The sequence below is a fragment of the Metopolophium dirhodum genome, chromosome 9 (genome assembly GCF_019925205.1).
Source record: "Metopolophium dirhodum isolate CAU chromosome 9, ASM1992520v1, whole genome shotgun sequence".
NCBI lineage: Eukaryota > Metazoa > Arthropoda > Insecta > Hemiptera > Aphididae > Metopolophium > Metopolophium dirhodum.
In genome coordinates, this window is record NC_083568.1 from 26,211,137 (window position 1) to 26,228,391 (window position 17,255).

Sequence of the window (17,255 nt, forward strand, 5' to 3'; positions counted from 1 at the left end):
ACATAATTTAAGTATTATTAAATTCAATGTAACATAAACAATAATAATATTATGTATTGTTATTACGTGACGCACAATATTGTTTGTATGAATTCGAGACATTACATACTATACAAGCACATGAAATTATTATTTGCACCCAAGTATTCGATTTATTTACCGTCGAGACGTCATTTATGTTTTTTGGTTTATTGGTAGGTACCTAGCAATCATAATCCCGATGATGGTACACGATACTACACGTCTTATTTATAATACTCACATACAGGTTGGTTATTTTTTTTGGCCAAGTGCATTTTTGTAATTTTGAAAATAAAAATACATTTTAACGGTTGCAATATATTTCATAACGGTATAATATGAACTCGTGCAAAAATATACATATTAACAAAATGTTGCTGTACTTTATTTTTTGATTTTTTTTAATTTCATATCCCGAGACCAATATAATAATGTTGTAAGCGTTTTGTTTATTTCACCATGATAAAATACTCACTGTGCCTACCGATATTTTCTAATTTAAGATTTAGAGTTTAGATGACCTGAGACCTTAATCTTCACAATTGTATCTTAACTCTAAACACTTATAATAATAATTGATTTAATTTTAGATTCTGAGTGGAGCGATGATTGACGTATCGATTTTACAATGTGTATTTCTTCTGCGTGTCATCACCTTTTTGGGGCAGTCAAATTAGTTCGATTTTATACTTAAGTATTTTTTTCTGGTGGAAAAATGAACCTTGTGAGGGGGAGGGATATTTTGGAGGAGTATTGTAGTTTTTAAAAGCGTCGAGAACCAGGAATTGGGGCGATTAATCGATGATATACGCTATATTATATTTATACTGTTTGTCTATCCTAAATCAACACGCCATAATATGTGGTCTGTTTTGTTTCGGAATGACAAACTTTTTACATGACCTGCATGGACATCACCACCACCGGTCGCACATACCTCCACAGTTTCGTGTAATTTACGAGTATTTACGACGCGAAAATATTCGCCTGCGCGACGGTAATTACACATTCAACCAACGTACCTTTATATTTTGAAGCTTATTATAACATGGAGATATAATATTATGATTTATTTTGCCACACATACGGCCAAACTCACACGTATATTGATATCTACCTATCTAGTCCAGCACCTTCGACTAAAATGTACATTCCGTGGTGTGTGTGCAGTGCGAATGTGTCGGTTTGAATTCGTTATAATGCCAAACATTCTTGACTGTCATATATGGAATCGGCTGCTGCACAGTGGCTCTAGGTGCCGTCCGGTCCCGGAGCCGGATCGATGGATAGAAATATTTATAGTGCCGGGGGGGGGGGGGACTCTGCGCTTCCACGAAGTCCCATTGTCCCTTGGGGCTCTTGTTCTACAGTATCCGAGAACGATGGTCAAGGATTACCCGCGAGAGCTTCCGAGGCGTCTTCAACCTGTCATCTTCAGGCCTGTGAAGGAGCTGGTTACCTCGTCATGATATACCTACACTCGAAGTTTACACACTGCCGCCGCTGCTGCTGATTTTCCAGATCATTACTTTTCCATTGACGTCCTCCAAGATGGCGTGACGAGACGTTTTTAAGCTGTCTCCTGTTTATACCATGAACCTATTCACACAATTCTACGGTAAGGTGGGTATTGACTCAAAAGTCAATAACAATAATATAATATGATAGAAATATACACTATTATAGTAGGTATTTATATTATATTAATTAATATAATAAATGAAATATTTTCGGCGAAAATTAAATTAACCTATAGTAATACTAACTATACTAAAATAAGTTACTTCAATAGCAATATTACGAACTACACTATTGATATAGGCTGACGACCGTCTCCGCATAGAATCATTTTTCATATTCAATTATCCGCCTATTTTTTGTTTGTTGACGTTTCGTTCAATGTGTTAAAATAATAATATATTATTACTTACTGACCCCGTGCACTACGTTGCCCGTTAAAAAGGGCTGCTTTATTATATGATTCAAACTTTGTTCAATTCGTTATTTAATATTCGGAATGGTGTTCAAAACTTAAAAATGTTCCATCGACCCTCTTAAATCTAAAAATACTCGTGCAAACACCACCTTAAAATGCGAATTTTGGAAAATTCTTTCTTAGCGCACACTTACATAATATTGTGGTACGAAGGTAAATCGTGAAAATGTCAAGTCTCGAGCTATAATTGTTTAGGTTCTACGTCAGTGATATAAAAAAATCTTAGTGCTCTTACCACAGAATAAGAGAATACTGCTATGTATATGATCTGAGTCACAATCCATAACTATGGTACAGCTCGCAGGGTGGCCACCCCCCGTGCGCACGCCTATGGTTAAACAGCCATATCAAAAACCATTGGACATGCCATCGCATATTGTGTCCAATCCGACGTTGGTTGGATTGAGTAAAAACGATAAGCTCGGTATTACTTTGAAACTCTAGAGTTAGAAATTATACACTTATTATGCGTACGTACCTCGCTGGGTTCGCAATCCACCGCAGATGGGTTGCCTACCTGATACCAAGTGAGTCTCACGGGCCTCCTATTTGGCACGGTCAACGCCGGGCGGGACGGCTAAAATATAATATAATCGAAAGTGTCCTGACTCACTCGCTGACCGATCGACGTGGGACAGCGATTCCCAACCGCTGTGGCCCTCGAAGTATTTTCCATGTGACCCGTTACCAAAATGCAAAATAAAATAAAATATTTTATACAAACTATTATGTGTAACAAAATTATATTATGAGATTGAGATTATTCGTACTTTTATATTTGGTGGTCCGCTCGAAGATAATTGTTTACCAAAGTGGATCATTGTCTAGATCACTAGATGAACCAATTTCAAGTTCCTACGTTTTGTAGTTTTTGAGTGTGTGAGTGGTATTTGGGTCTTATATATAATATAGATAGAGAATCTGATTATAGTTTATTAAACTTTAATGTAATAAAGGATAAACTATTAAAAGTTGATAATTTATTGCACTAAAAACTGGTAAAAATAATGAATAGTTTTAATTATCGACGTTTTAACGAGTGCTCAAAAATAGTAAAAAAAAAAAAAAAACGTCCCAAACATGATATTTTTATTAAGTCTATATTATATTATTAAACGCTAAAAAGCAGTATAAAGACTCAAACATATTATAACCAGTAAACATTTCAAATCTATAATAAAACTTTACAATCTTAGACTACGTATATATATTTTGGTAATATCTTAATGTCAGCTTATTCGATTGGGTAAAATAGAAAATTTCTTCTTGTGTATAGTGGACAGTATTGTTATAGACTTTTATACGAATTTCCTCGCGCATTTTTTTCGACGATAAAAAATGTAGTCATTATTTCAATTTTATATTTAGTCATACGCGTATATTACATTGTATCGTTATGTGTACATTACACGTACAACATCTCATTCACTATATTATAATACAATTATATTATATTATATCAATTCACATCAAATAATGTTTCATGATACCCTTGGACCTGTACCGGCAATCGATATCTTAATACTCTGCAAAGACGCAGTATTATAACATTAATTACGTATCACATTTTGTGCCTAAGCTGGTACCTATATTTTACAAGATAAACGTTTGCATCGTAATATAATTACATATAATATATTATTTAAACTGTTAAAGTCGTATTCTCGAATTATTATTGTACCTACTTGATTATGATATTATTTTGTACACAAATTGTAGACAAACTTTGTGTGAAGTTTTAGATTTATTCATTAAGTTTCGCGGGGTTAAGCGATTTTATAGTTTGGCTTAATGTTATTACAAAGAAATTTTACATCACAACATTTACTTTGTATGCGCATTTGTCTATCCAAAATAATGTCGTTTAGTCCACTGTTAAATAGAAACAGTAATTTGAGTCACGTAAAAGTTATAAATTATACGCTAGATTCGTATTTATAATTATATTAAATTTGAAAACAAACGAAGTCGTAGTTACATAATTGCATTTGAATTATCTTAACGTTAGGATATTATAAATAAACATCTCAGCTAATGTGATTCGGGTGAAACATACGACATAATATTATAAAAGTAACAAGTATTTGCTAAAAAAAATGTACAACTTTAAGTTATATAAGTTATAGATTTTAAAGAAATATGATTGATCCACGTTAATTTCCAACCATTCCAAAACTGACAAATATTAAGAGGGGAAAAAATATATTATACTATTCTGAATGCAAAAGAAAAGTATTCTTTAAGACCGCCTAATAGTTATACAAATATAAAATACACAATGTTAACAACTTTACTATTGAACATGATCAAACAAATCTATTAGATTAAATATCCAAATTAATTTTTTGATATTGTACAATAGTAAAAAAAAAAAATATGTCAGTATCCAATACCTTCTCGCGTAATAAGTGTACCTTATAATTATAATAATAAACAGTTGCACTATATATATTACAGTTGCACTGTAATTAAATTCATAAACATTTTTTTTTTTTAATTTTAATATTTGATTTTTACGGTCGCAGTAATATGTATAATAATAGCACTGCAATAATATGAAATACATTATTATTATTAACGTCAATTCTCGAGAGTTTCGCCTTATATAATATAATAGGGCATAAGTATAATAACCATGGTTATCATAGTAGTGGGTTGTACAAAAAAACTTTATGATATTTTTTAGGTGCAGCATAGTGTTAAATCAGAAGATATTTATTTGTACGATAATAAATATTATTTAGTGGCGTTATAAAACATTGTGCAAGACATTAAAACTTGTTCGTAATAAAACTACCCTTAAAACTAATTATATATATTTTTTTTAGCATTTTCTTTGCAATTAAATAACGTTAAAGTCGTTAATAACGTATGTCATACTATGGAAACTTATTTTACCTAGTTTACAAAACTACCTATAACAAACATACACTGAGACCATAATAATGGCGAAACCCTATTATACACAGGATATGATTTATAATAATTTTAATTTGTGACAAAAGTTTAATTTTATTTACCACTTAGGCTGTAACTAGTTACAGTGTTCTCCAAGCGGACAATTTAATTTTTCGTTTAATTCGATGGTTTCAACAATTTAATTAAAATATTATGACAATTTATTATTGGATTCATGCCAATATGCATTTTAAATGTGTCGGTAACCAGTGATATTTACACATTTGACCGTGTTAAAAGGAGAGAATTTCATTGCGATTTGCTTATAATATAATAATATTATGATTATTATGATAATTACATTATTATCTAACCGACGAAAAGAATTAGCTGATTTTTAAACATATATTTTGTAGAGAGTGTGATAGTAATTTGCTAATCAAATAGAAATGGAACATCATAAATTTAAATCCGGACATTTTGTCAATTTTAGAACATCCTGAATAACGCGGTGCAACGCGAATTGTTCTATTTGAATCGAGGAAAAAAATTCGTCAAACGTAATGTCATAATAATAATATGGGTAATAATGACGTTAAATGATTCGACACGATTGTAACGTAATTAATAATAACAACGAAACCGACGAAAAAATAAATGTTTTTAAACGAATATTACAAAATGATATATATACCTTTTCACGCCGGCGCAAATGGCCGTTGAATTTCTTGTTTCGGAAACATTACTGTTGTACCGTACCTTTTGCGTGAGAAATCTCCGACACCTTGCAGCAGCGCCGACGTTTAGCGAAATCATAATATATCGTACGCGGTACAAACGACCGCGACACTATAATATTATGATATAATGCCCGTTGCATCGTGATTTTGATCCCGGTCGTGTATTATTTATTTCATGTCACAGGCCGGTTTACTCGGTGTGATCCACCCCGTGTTTTCCGTCACCAACGGATTTATTCGAATTTTGATTTTTGGAATTCCGAAGTAGGTCTGGGGACCACCACCTAGTTCCCATACAGGCTCGACAATGCGAAAAAGGGCCGCTTTGGTGCACGTAGGCCGACCTCGGATCGTATTATTATATTCGTACAGCCAAAGCTTTACGCAGGTGTATTGTAGATCTAGGCGCTGACGTTATTAGCCCCCGACGACGACGACGACGACGGCGGTGTTCGCACAGATGGTAAATAATTGTAAAGATGTGTTATATGGTCCATGTGCATTGATGTATTGTAGTAGTGGGTAGGTATCGCATATAGTATGTACATAATATAGTGCCTGTATCGCAATATCGACGCGGTGATAATAATAATAATACGACATAACCCCGCGAATATAATAATATTCGGAAGGATACGCGACCGAGTGTGTGATTCGTTCGCCGAACTGTGACGAATATTGCAATAATATATAATAATACATTATATATTATATTATATAACTGCCTATTCATTTCTCGGCACTATTTACCGTGCGCGCCAATAAAAACGTAATAAGCCAACGCGTTTTACTCGACATCGCCAAGCACCATACTTTTTTGAAATTTATACAAATTTTAATCTTCCATTCTAGGAAACAACATTTTACTTGTATAAAATCATAAAATACATGTAAATCATACGTAATTCAAAAATGAAAACTGTTTCATATACAAGACACATTAATATAACATAATATTATATTATAAACCTATATTATATGATATAAATATTTCCGTAAGTCGTTGCGTTTAACAATAATAATATAATATTAAATGTTACGGTCAAAGCCGTTAATATTGGGAACAGACGTTATTGGCCGGGAAATAATATCACCATCAATGACATAAATAATTATCGAGTATTATGCATACCGACTAATTATACGTTTGTTTATAAAAAGCGTTTTTTTACTAACATTTTCACAGTCCGTCGACTGTCCAGTGACGTTAATTCCCATGATTGGTGGTCCAAGATGATCACGGTAGGTATCTACGCGATACCATTTGTACAGTTGTTCCGGCTTTATGACGCCTACGCCGGGTCGCATAAACAAACACTAAACATTTAATGAACCAATATTATAGTGATCTAATGGACCTTAAAAGATAATTTAGTTGCCCATGATTGGTCCATTAAATTTTAGTGAACCGTTAAATTAATCAATTGCGTATGCAATCTTGCATTAGAGCATAATATATAGGTTACTGCACGGCATACACATTTTTTACCGTCGGAAACAATTCTGCAGTCGCGTGTCTGTTACAGAAATCCCCTGGCCCTGGTGACCATAGCTATACTCTTTGTCATGCGTGACTTCGCGAACAGTTATTTCTCTGTGCTGGATTTTTTCCATCGCTAAATCTAATTCAATGGATTTATTTTTACAAAGGGCAATCTCCTTCACTTATGTTTCAGCACGTCATACTATGCACCTGATTCAAACGTATAATACTATATACCTAACCCAACCTACTTATTATTATTGAAAATTATATAAATATCAAATCCGGATCGTCTGACATAGTTAATACATATTGTTATCTTCTTACGAAATAATAACTGCGATCAAAATACATGGAGAGCCTCTAGCCGTAACAAAATAAGGCATTGTGCGTTTGGGACACTAACAGTACCTACCTACACTCTTACTTTGACTTTTGAATTCTGAGAATCGTTCGTTCTTAAAAATGTTTATAAAATAACGAGTTGGATGTATAATTTAAATGTTTGGTACCAATGCATCGTTTGATCTTAAATAGTAAGAATGTATTAAATTACAATGAACAATATCTCTCTCTATCGACGTCAATAACTAAATTAAGGTATACAGTTACAACATTTCCCAATTTTTAAGGGACGTAATTTTCCGGCCAACGACGTGATCATCCACATTTACGTATTTTATACCATAGCATGTATATTTTAGGTATTTATGGTACATAATCTAACTATCTGAGGTAACATGCTACATCAACATTCACCATGCATATAGCAATCATCAGAGGTCTTTGAAATGAAAAACCTAACAAGTTTATGAAACTAAAACACACACCTACCTAACTCAATAATAAACATCAAATAATTCATTCGATTTAAATTATCGATATAATATATATCTTGACATTTTTATTTATTTTTATTACCCTTGGATCTACGCCATTTCTCGTTATATTAAACAGACCGCATCATCGTCACTGTTAATATTCGGTTATCTATCTACTCACCGTAATGAAATTGTTCTATAGTTTTCTACATTTATATATTATAATAATATAATTGAAGTAGTCATGCAGCTGTAATATTGCTTTTAGCTGAAAGTTCTATGAATAAAAATATACGCATACACCTACCGGTAATATCAGTCAAAATGAATATTTTAATTTAAAATGTATCGTTTGGTATTTCGGCAAAAAAAAAGTTTGTAAAATTTAGGAAGGTATAATACTTCACTCTACGGCGGCGTGTACTTACGGGTAGGTACATAATGTATAGGAGGTAAACGTTACGTCCTCGTCCGCCGAGTGAAAAATATAAAAACAAACAACAACGCCGACAGGTGGGGCTTCCGATACAGTGATACCTATATACAATCTATACACACATACACACACACACATATATATATATAAATATATATATTGTACGCATATATTTTATAGAAGGCAACCCGCGATTTAAACTTTTCCCGCGTCCGTACAGCGCAATCCTGTTCCCGGGGGATCATCGATACACGAATAAGGTCTACGCGGGATATTATATCACCGCATTGCGTATACCTGCACAGTTCGCCACACTATGTTAATAAGTTATACAGTTACAATGTATGTGTGCGTGTGTGTGTCTCGACCACCGCGTTTTGTACATAATATTATAATAGAATAAAATGTATGCGCGCCTAATTCGAATAGTAAAATTAACTAAATTAAATAATAATTATAATAGGCAAATGGTAGTGGTGCTTTCGAAAAATGTTGTAAGCGTTGTGGACTGCCTACGCAAAACGTTTGAGCGTTCCCCGTCGATTGTGTAGGTCTTAACACACGACGCCCCGTAAAAAAAAGGCCCCGTAGCATTTAAATATATCGGTGTTGCACGGTAATAACCAGTCTCGAGAGGCGTACCTACCTAACCGAGTCAACAAGTATCTATAATTTCCGACTACAGATTAAAGGGTAAATACTTATTTGTGCTCATTACTCTCGGCAATCGAAAATAGGATATTTACAACAGAGTCCACGGACTTAAGTATTGTAATACGATAAAACCTTATATAATATGCTTTGTTTGACAGTAAACACATTATTATAAAAACAAAACATTATATTCTTATAATACCAATATGTTATGCGGTGAAAAATTATTTTTTAATATTTTAATAAAACCAGAAATGAAACAATTATTGTGTCCATTGTAATATTATATGTACTAAATTATTTTATTATACATAATATTATATTATAATAAAAGAGTTTTGTATTTCAATAAAAACAATTTTATTATTGATATTTATTATTATTATATCGAAAGATGTTTAAGTGAAATCGTTATGTATAGTAGTTGAATTCAATTCAATTACGTCCCACCCATCTTGACGATATTCAAAAGAAACCCGGGTACGTTTAAAATTGCCAGAGGGGTGGTATATTGGAGGGATTTAGCGCCCTCAATTTTCTCATCGAAAATGCGCCCCCGCGGCTATGTGTCTCAAAACGTTATATTGAATACAATAAAGGTGTAACCAGCTAATAATATCATACCAGAGACGGAAACCTATTTAATACGAGTAGGTAGGTTAAGAATATATTAAAATCGTACGTAATACAGCAGTTATTTACCGGTGCCGTCGTTAAAAGAAATTTAAAAAAATTCTTATTTCACTAGGCTAATAATATAATATTATTAAATTATATAGATGCGCTGGCGTGTTATACCATTATAAGCAGGTATTATGTATTTTTAAATTGGTTTTAAAAATTGTGTTGAATGTTACCAATACTTAGTTGTTGTAGACATGGCTGTGCCCCAGGAGTTTTATCAATTCTGCTAGCTATCGGTACTATAGTATGGTGGAAAAAAAACCAATAAAATATTAAATAATAGGTACATACGATAATAGATAGCTCATATACTGACGGGGGTTATTCTTTTACAAAATTAAATAATATAGTTGTCATTTTTGAAATTATCATGATTTGATGACAGTGTCTAATGCAATGCGAATCTATCAATATTTATTTTTAATAATAATCAACTATTGATGTTGTATATTTTTTTTCGTTTCATAATATTTGTTTTTGCTGATTTAATATATTATTATTTTGAGATTTCTTATATGAATAAATTGATCTTAGCTTCCCTCCCCCCCCCCAGATTTTATAATGATTAAAAAAAATGTTTGATCATTATTTTTAATTTATGACAAAATTGTTTATTTATTATTTACAGTTCTACATAATTATGTTTTTATTTATTTATGATTTTATACATAATTTATTAACCTTGAATGTTAACTCTTTGAATATAACTTGGGAAATGTATTCATGAAAATTAATTAATTAATGCGTATTACTTTATATTAAGCTCTTATATATTATTCGTAAATAATCGAACCATTTACCTTTTATAAAACAGACTTTCGTGTAAGACTATTATATATAATGGAATTTTAAATTGTGAATAAGTCGATCACAATAATTGTTTAAATAGCAGATAGGACCGATTGTCGATGTTCGCATTTCTGTAATATCGGACAATTTGATAAACGTTGTGTTTGGAAAGTTCGGTAATGGGCTATCGGTTATATATTATATTAAAATATGTTAGCGGTTTAGTCTCTCACGTTTTTTTTTGCACCTACACCGCTTCTCCACGTAATTTTCACCCATGTAATAAATTGTATAATAATATACTGATATCCTAATATATGTATAATACCTCACATATATTATTATATTATTCACCTACTCGTGTCATAGTGCCAAACGTCGTATATTATAATACATATAATTAATGGCACAAGGCGGTTGGACGGAACGTAGGAGGATATCATCATTAAGCCCTAGGAGTGCAAGGGTGGACGGAAATACTTTTCACGACCGGAGATATGGATAAGCACATACACGATGTGGTGACTCCAAGAGAAACAATTAATATAAGAAGTAGAAGAATGGAATTATTATGGCACAAGTTATAGGCTAAGTGTAAGAAAACCGAATTCGAAAACTAATCATACTAGAGGTTTTGGTTTTCTTTTTAATAAGAACACGACGAAGAAGGGTGAAAACTGGAAGGTATGAATAACGTCCACGCTCCAACGCGCCGCCCGAACGTCCTGCATTCACGCGAACATAATAATAATATAATATAATATATAATATTATGCACGCACAGCCGGTAGATGTGTATACATAATAATAATATGTGCACACTACACACTCGAGTGTAACTACACGAGCTTTTTACACTTTTATATTAAAAAAAAAAAAAAATGTGTTGCGAAAATAATGCGGTCGGAGGCCTGTGTGTTGCGTACGGAATTAAAATCACGGTCGACCGTTTTCAATAGGGTACCTTTACATATAAATGTAAAGACTTCAGTCCAATTTATTTTATCGGAAAAATCTGATTTAAATGCCGCCCGCGTGCATGCCGACGACAAAATATTTAGTTTACAACACGTGATTTACAATAATATTATATTATATAAACTATATATGCGTTCCGATAATATGTACCAATATTTAAAATTAGTGACGCGTAGTGTATATAACAATTGTACGCAAAAAAAAACTCGTGATGTGTATCATATCGCAACACTTTACATCGTAAACTATACATATTTCGCGCACATTTTTTTTACAAATTAAATCCAAGTTATATACATTGAAAGCTTATGCCCACATATTATATTATGTTGTATCAATATAACACATCGTAATACAAAATAATATCCCCAATGTATGTTTTCTGTTTTTAAATGTTCAACCAACTAACTGGAGTAAAAATCTTCTTCGGATTCTAGAATAGGCGAGACACCTGGAAAAAAAACAATAGAAAAACGACAAGACATATTATTATTATACTTTATGACATTGTGTTACGCTATTTTATGCAGTTGTGCGTGGTTTGGACATATTATTTAGTCGTGAAAATGTGTGATATACGATCTACACGTACAAACTAATATACGCAGACTAATCGATTAGATTGCTATTGTAAATACTTTTCGAACCACAGAATGAAACAATTATGTACAACGTACCTCTCGTGTTGTCTTTCTTCGGTTTGACCTGTAGTTCATCCTTTACTGATGTTACATGTTGTATAACATAATCGATTAGTGTTCTTAGGCCCATTACCACGTGAGCTGGATCGTCGCTTTGAACATTTAACGTGATTTTGTTACCGACCAAATAGCTCAGCGATTGTAAGACGATGTCTTCCCAGTTCTACTTGCACAAACATATATAGAGAATAAATATAATTTTGTAAAATTGAAATAATTTATAGCAAAATAATCGTCTAACCAGAAAATGCAGTTTCTAAGCAAGGCGATGAAAGTATAATAGCGTATGTGTATCTATTTATATTGGTGGTATAAAAATTATTTTTTCCTATGTTCTATGTTTTTCGGGCAACAAAAATGGTTGAAAATATTAAATTTTTATACTGTATTATATATATTAAATAATTTGGAAAATCAGTTTAGTCGCAGTACTTTGAATAGGTATTTTTTAAATAACTGATATCCTAAAAGTAAATAAAAAAGACACGAGAAGTGTAGGAGAAAATTAAAATTATAATATATTTAATCCAGCACAGTCACTGAAGCTCTTCTCAGAATAAATTTGACTGCATAGAATGCACTGATGCATTCACTCAACTATTTTAACAGCTCATTTATTGATAATATTCTAATATTCATAATAGCCAAAGGCCAACGGATATCTAAATATTATACTAGTCCACAACACTCATAAATACTAAGTTAATGAACAGTAAATAATTGAGTAGATAAAATGTAAGCTTGACATGAAAACTTTAATAACTGGCATACCAATAAGATTGAAAACCACACAGACATTTTGGTAAAAATAATTAATCGCAATTCGCAAGTATGTTATTAACTTAGAGTTTTTATATAACGTAATGTAATTTTTAAGCTCAAAGAAAAATTTTAAATCGACAATATTATTAAATATTAATATACCAAATTGGAAAAAAAATAACGTTTTACGAACTGGATGGTATTAAAAGGGTATTACGAGTTACGAGTAAGTATATAGATTGGGAAATTTCCTAAGAAATACATATTATGTTTTATACTTATATTTTCATTTTACACTGCATTATTTTATAAATATATTTCAACAGAATTACCTGGTTATCAGTAAAATGAACGACAGTTTCTTTGAACTCTTCTAGAATTTTATCGTTTTTAGAACATAGACCCAACATCGTGACCAAAAGCCTCGATAGTGACATCAACTGGGAAAATTTCACTTTTAATTCCTAGAAAATAATATAACCAAACCTAATGAAAATTGCGTTTTTTAAAGCACACGATCATTTAACGCAACGACGATCTATCTAATATAACCCACCTGTTTGACAAGTGCAATTTCCGAAATTTTTTCTGTTAACGTTTCGTGTGTGTCGTCTATCAATACGTTCAAACCGGACACAGAAAGCACTGTATTTTCTTTGAGTTTATTGAATAAACACTTTTGTATGATTCGGTACTGCGAACATAATGAAGAAATTTCTTCCTATTGAGAAAAAAAACCATAAGTTTACTCTCGTTAATATTGCGTTATGATCATAGACCTTATACTAATAGACAAGAACTGTGTATAACAACAGCATTACGAGTAACGTGCAAACATATCGTAGTCATGTAGGCTGTCTTGGAGGCAAAATACAATAATCTACATATCTATATATCTTACCGTACTCCCCCGCACTACCTACATATGAGTAATTTTGTAACCGAAAAGTGCCCTCTGTGTTTCCACGCTCGGTGTGCAATCACCTCTGGTCTATTAGTATAAGGTCTATGGTTATTATGCATAGGTAATTATAATAAATACACATTTGTATTATATAGGCATAATATATATGTACTGTAGAGTACTTCAAACTTATATTATTCAAGAATTTTGGCGATCAAAAGCTTATCATTTTACAGGCCACCGTAGGGTGGTCTGAAACGGGCCACAATGGCCACATGGAAAATTTAACATATAAATGATACACAGCGTACCCGTTTCAGCTTATCAATTTGATAATAAGCTTTTGATCGCCAATAGGAATTTATTGTCTCTTCAATTATCATAATATTTTTCTAATTGTAATAAATTACTAATTTCAGACTATCATGGGATGGCTATTTATATTATTGATAGTTTCATAAGAGTTTTTGTTCCACTTCGTTTGTATTATAATATTACACACAAATTAAGAAAAAACAAGAGCGGTAAATATAAACAATGTGCATGTTTTGATAATATAATATTAAGAAGTGTAAATAACCCAAAATAAATTAATCAACTATAAAAAAATTGGTTTTGTTTGATATATTCACTTAGTGGCTCGGTGGTTGACCGCAGTCACTGAAGTGTGCTGCAGTCAAGCATCGTTCGGCGTCGCTAACTATCGGATGGGTGTCCACCACCCGGGTTTTTAGCGAGAAGTCCTCACCCCATAATACATGTTCGAAGTTCCTCAACCATCCGTTACGTCCCACCACCCACAAAATGCTAACGACCTTAGTTGCCGATGCTTAAGAATAATAAAAAATAAATAAAAGATTACTTAAACAATTATAGTACCAAGCCTAGTTTTGATTTAAAAATATGCACATAGAAATGTATCAACTTACAAGACTTATATCTATCAACCGGAATTACTTTTCTACAAAAATATGTTTATTGTTACTCGAAGATACTACCATTGAGTATATTAGATTGTACAATTAATACTCAATGATCCTACTTAAAATGTTTTCATAATATCAAATTATTTTTTAAAAAAAAACCATGAAAAATGTCGTTCTGATTTAATTTTCATGGATTTCGGATATTATAATATTATTATAGAATTTTTTTCCAAAAACCTGTATAATATCGAGTCTTCCTTTGAGTGCTACATGTTCCTCAATCGTCCGATAAAAATCCGCAACGGGAATTTCATTATTATCACATCGCACGATGCATTTTTTAGTTTTGTAATATTCTCTATGCCTGAAAAAAATAATTTTGTTTAATGTTTCAGTGAAATATATATTCAAATTAAACCTCAATCATCAATAATAGTATTACTATGATAAACTTTTACGTACCTTAACAAAATCTCTTCGAGAATTACATTAGTGTATTCGGGACCAGATGATCGTATTTCGTAAGAACGATTGGTGGGTAATGCAGTAACACAGACATACTTTGAATTACCAGTGATTGTTCGGAAACACAATTCCGTTAACGATGAATCGGCAAACTCTATGCGAGACACAATTTAACATTACAATCAATTGCCTACAGTTTATTCCATGTTATTTTACATTTTTATACCTAAGTGTAATTATTTTTTGGCGCATTTTTAGTTATAACACAAGTAGAAACTTGAATTTCCTGGGATAATTAATAGTTTGAACTACCTTATACAACAAAATTATAAACGGGTTGACGTTAAATCTTAAATGTTATACCTAGAAAATATAGTATTATTATATAATAATGTTATCACGTGGAAAAATATCAAGAACTCGCGTTTTTTGGCGTCTTTAGGAAATTTCACGAATAGTAATTTACATTTTAATGATTGTTAATAAAAACACATTGTTGCCTGTTGCTAATGACTGACATGTTTTACACAATAATTAACATTAATATTGATGAAAAAATATATATATTGAGTTGGAAACATTTTATATCAATTAAAATATTATTAAATTATATTGTATGGTTCGTACAAAATAAAATATGCATAGTACACGAGCGTAAGTACGGTGTAGCCAACTGGTCTCCTTGTAAACTGTAAACATAATTATTCATTTAAAACAAAATGTAAGTACCTATAATATGTAAAATATAGCATTTATATCTAGACCTGAAATATATATCCTACAATGTGAGTTTTTTAAATATTACACTAATATTTACAATGTATGCAGTCTAATTGGGAGTATAATAGCGATTGAGTGATTCCGACAGATATCTAAGTTAGGTTAACTCTGTATACTCTGCTTCTAGACTTGGTATTTTCCAAATATCGTGTGTTCAGTATTTTATAATTTGCATACAGGAGCAAAATATATAAAAAACATTATTATTATTAATTAAAAAGAAAGAGCAAAATATTTGGTTTGATAATATAAATAAATATAATACTCCATTATCTTTTTCAATTTTAATTTGATGTTCCAAAAATGTTAAAGATAAAGTACATCAACTTTCTATTTATGTAATTCATAAAATTATGTTAAATAATAAATTATGATACTAAGAAATTTGGTACGTTCTAATTCCGAGAGATATTTAAACGTTAAAGTTAATAAGAAACGCATTCACTAAACATAATGTGATGTAATACAAAGCTTATTAAAAACTCATAATATAAAAACGTCCTACGAACGATTATAAATTTAAAATAGGGGTTAATCAGCTATCATGTGTCTTTAAATGGTTTTTTTCTCGCTCTTTAAATTTTTCGAATAGTTCTTACCAATTTAATCTATGACTATAAATTAATACCTATTAATAGTTTCTTAAATACTATTTTTAAAAAAGTTGACGTTTGACAAAAGGTTAAGTAATTTTTTTGTTGATATTTTACGTTCGATTGGGTGAGTATATTATTATTTGAACATTTTATTCGTCTTTTTCTTTTCGCGTCGGTGTCTCCAACTTTATATTCCATCCCCTTCCCAATCAGCAGCGATTTTTATCAGCTTGTCTGTGATTTCACGTATAGAGACGAGTGACTTCAAAATATTTTACGATAGCACGCTACGAATGTCTTCTCGAGTCAATCAACGATAATAAGAACCGACAGTATACAAAGTGTCCCATGAGGATATCCCCGTTAGCCTTAGAGGGGGACTCGCCTCCCGGACAAAAACTGGTTTTTGCCGTTTTACCTATATAAACTAAAAAAATTCTTAAAAATCATGAGATTTATAAAAGTAAAATGCTGAAAAGTCAACATTTTCACAAAAATAAAGTCTATAAAATTGTTTCGAAAACAAAAACATCCTTTTTTAACTTTTTTACCAAAAAATGTAATTAAATTAAAAAATAAATCATGTGTAGTCCCTGTCTCTGCGAGTCTAATAAAAAAAAC

General features: G+C 31.5%; 1 protein-coding gene across 1 annotated transcript in view; it reads right to left on the reverse strand.

The window, feature by feature from the left end:
- Positions 1-11,440: 11,440 nt before the first annotated feature.
- LOC132951759 (protein PTHB1) overlaps positions 11,441-17,255 on the reverse strand; it is a 41,734-nt gene continuing 35,919 nt past the window's right edge. Inside the window, exons 10-15 of the mRNA XM_061023693.1 lie at positions 15,256-15,412; positions 15,031-15,157; positions 13,520-13,684; positions 13,296-13,427; positions 12,178-12,364; positions 11,441-11,951 (exon numbers count right to left, since the gene is read on the reverse strand). Of these exons, the coding sequence (XP_060879676.1) occupies positions 11,905-11,951; positions 12,178-12,364; positions 13,296-13,427; positions 13,520-13,684; positions 15,031-15,157; positions 15,256-15,412 (815 nt within the window). The 3' untranslated portion in view covers positions 11,441-11,904. The remainder of the gene's footprint in view (positions 11,952-12,177; positions 12,365-13,295; positions 13,428-13,519; positions 13,685-15,030; positions 15,158-15,255; positions 15,413-17,255) is intronic.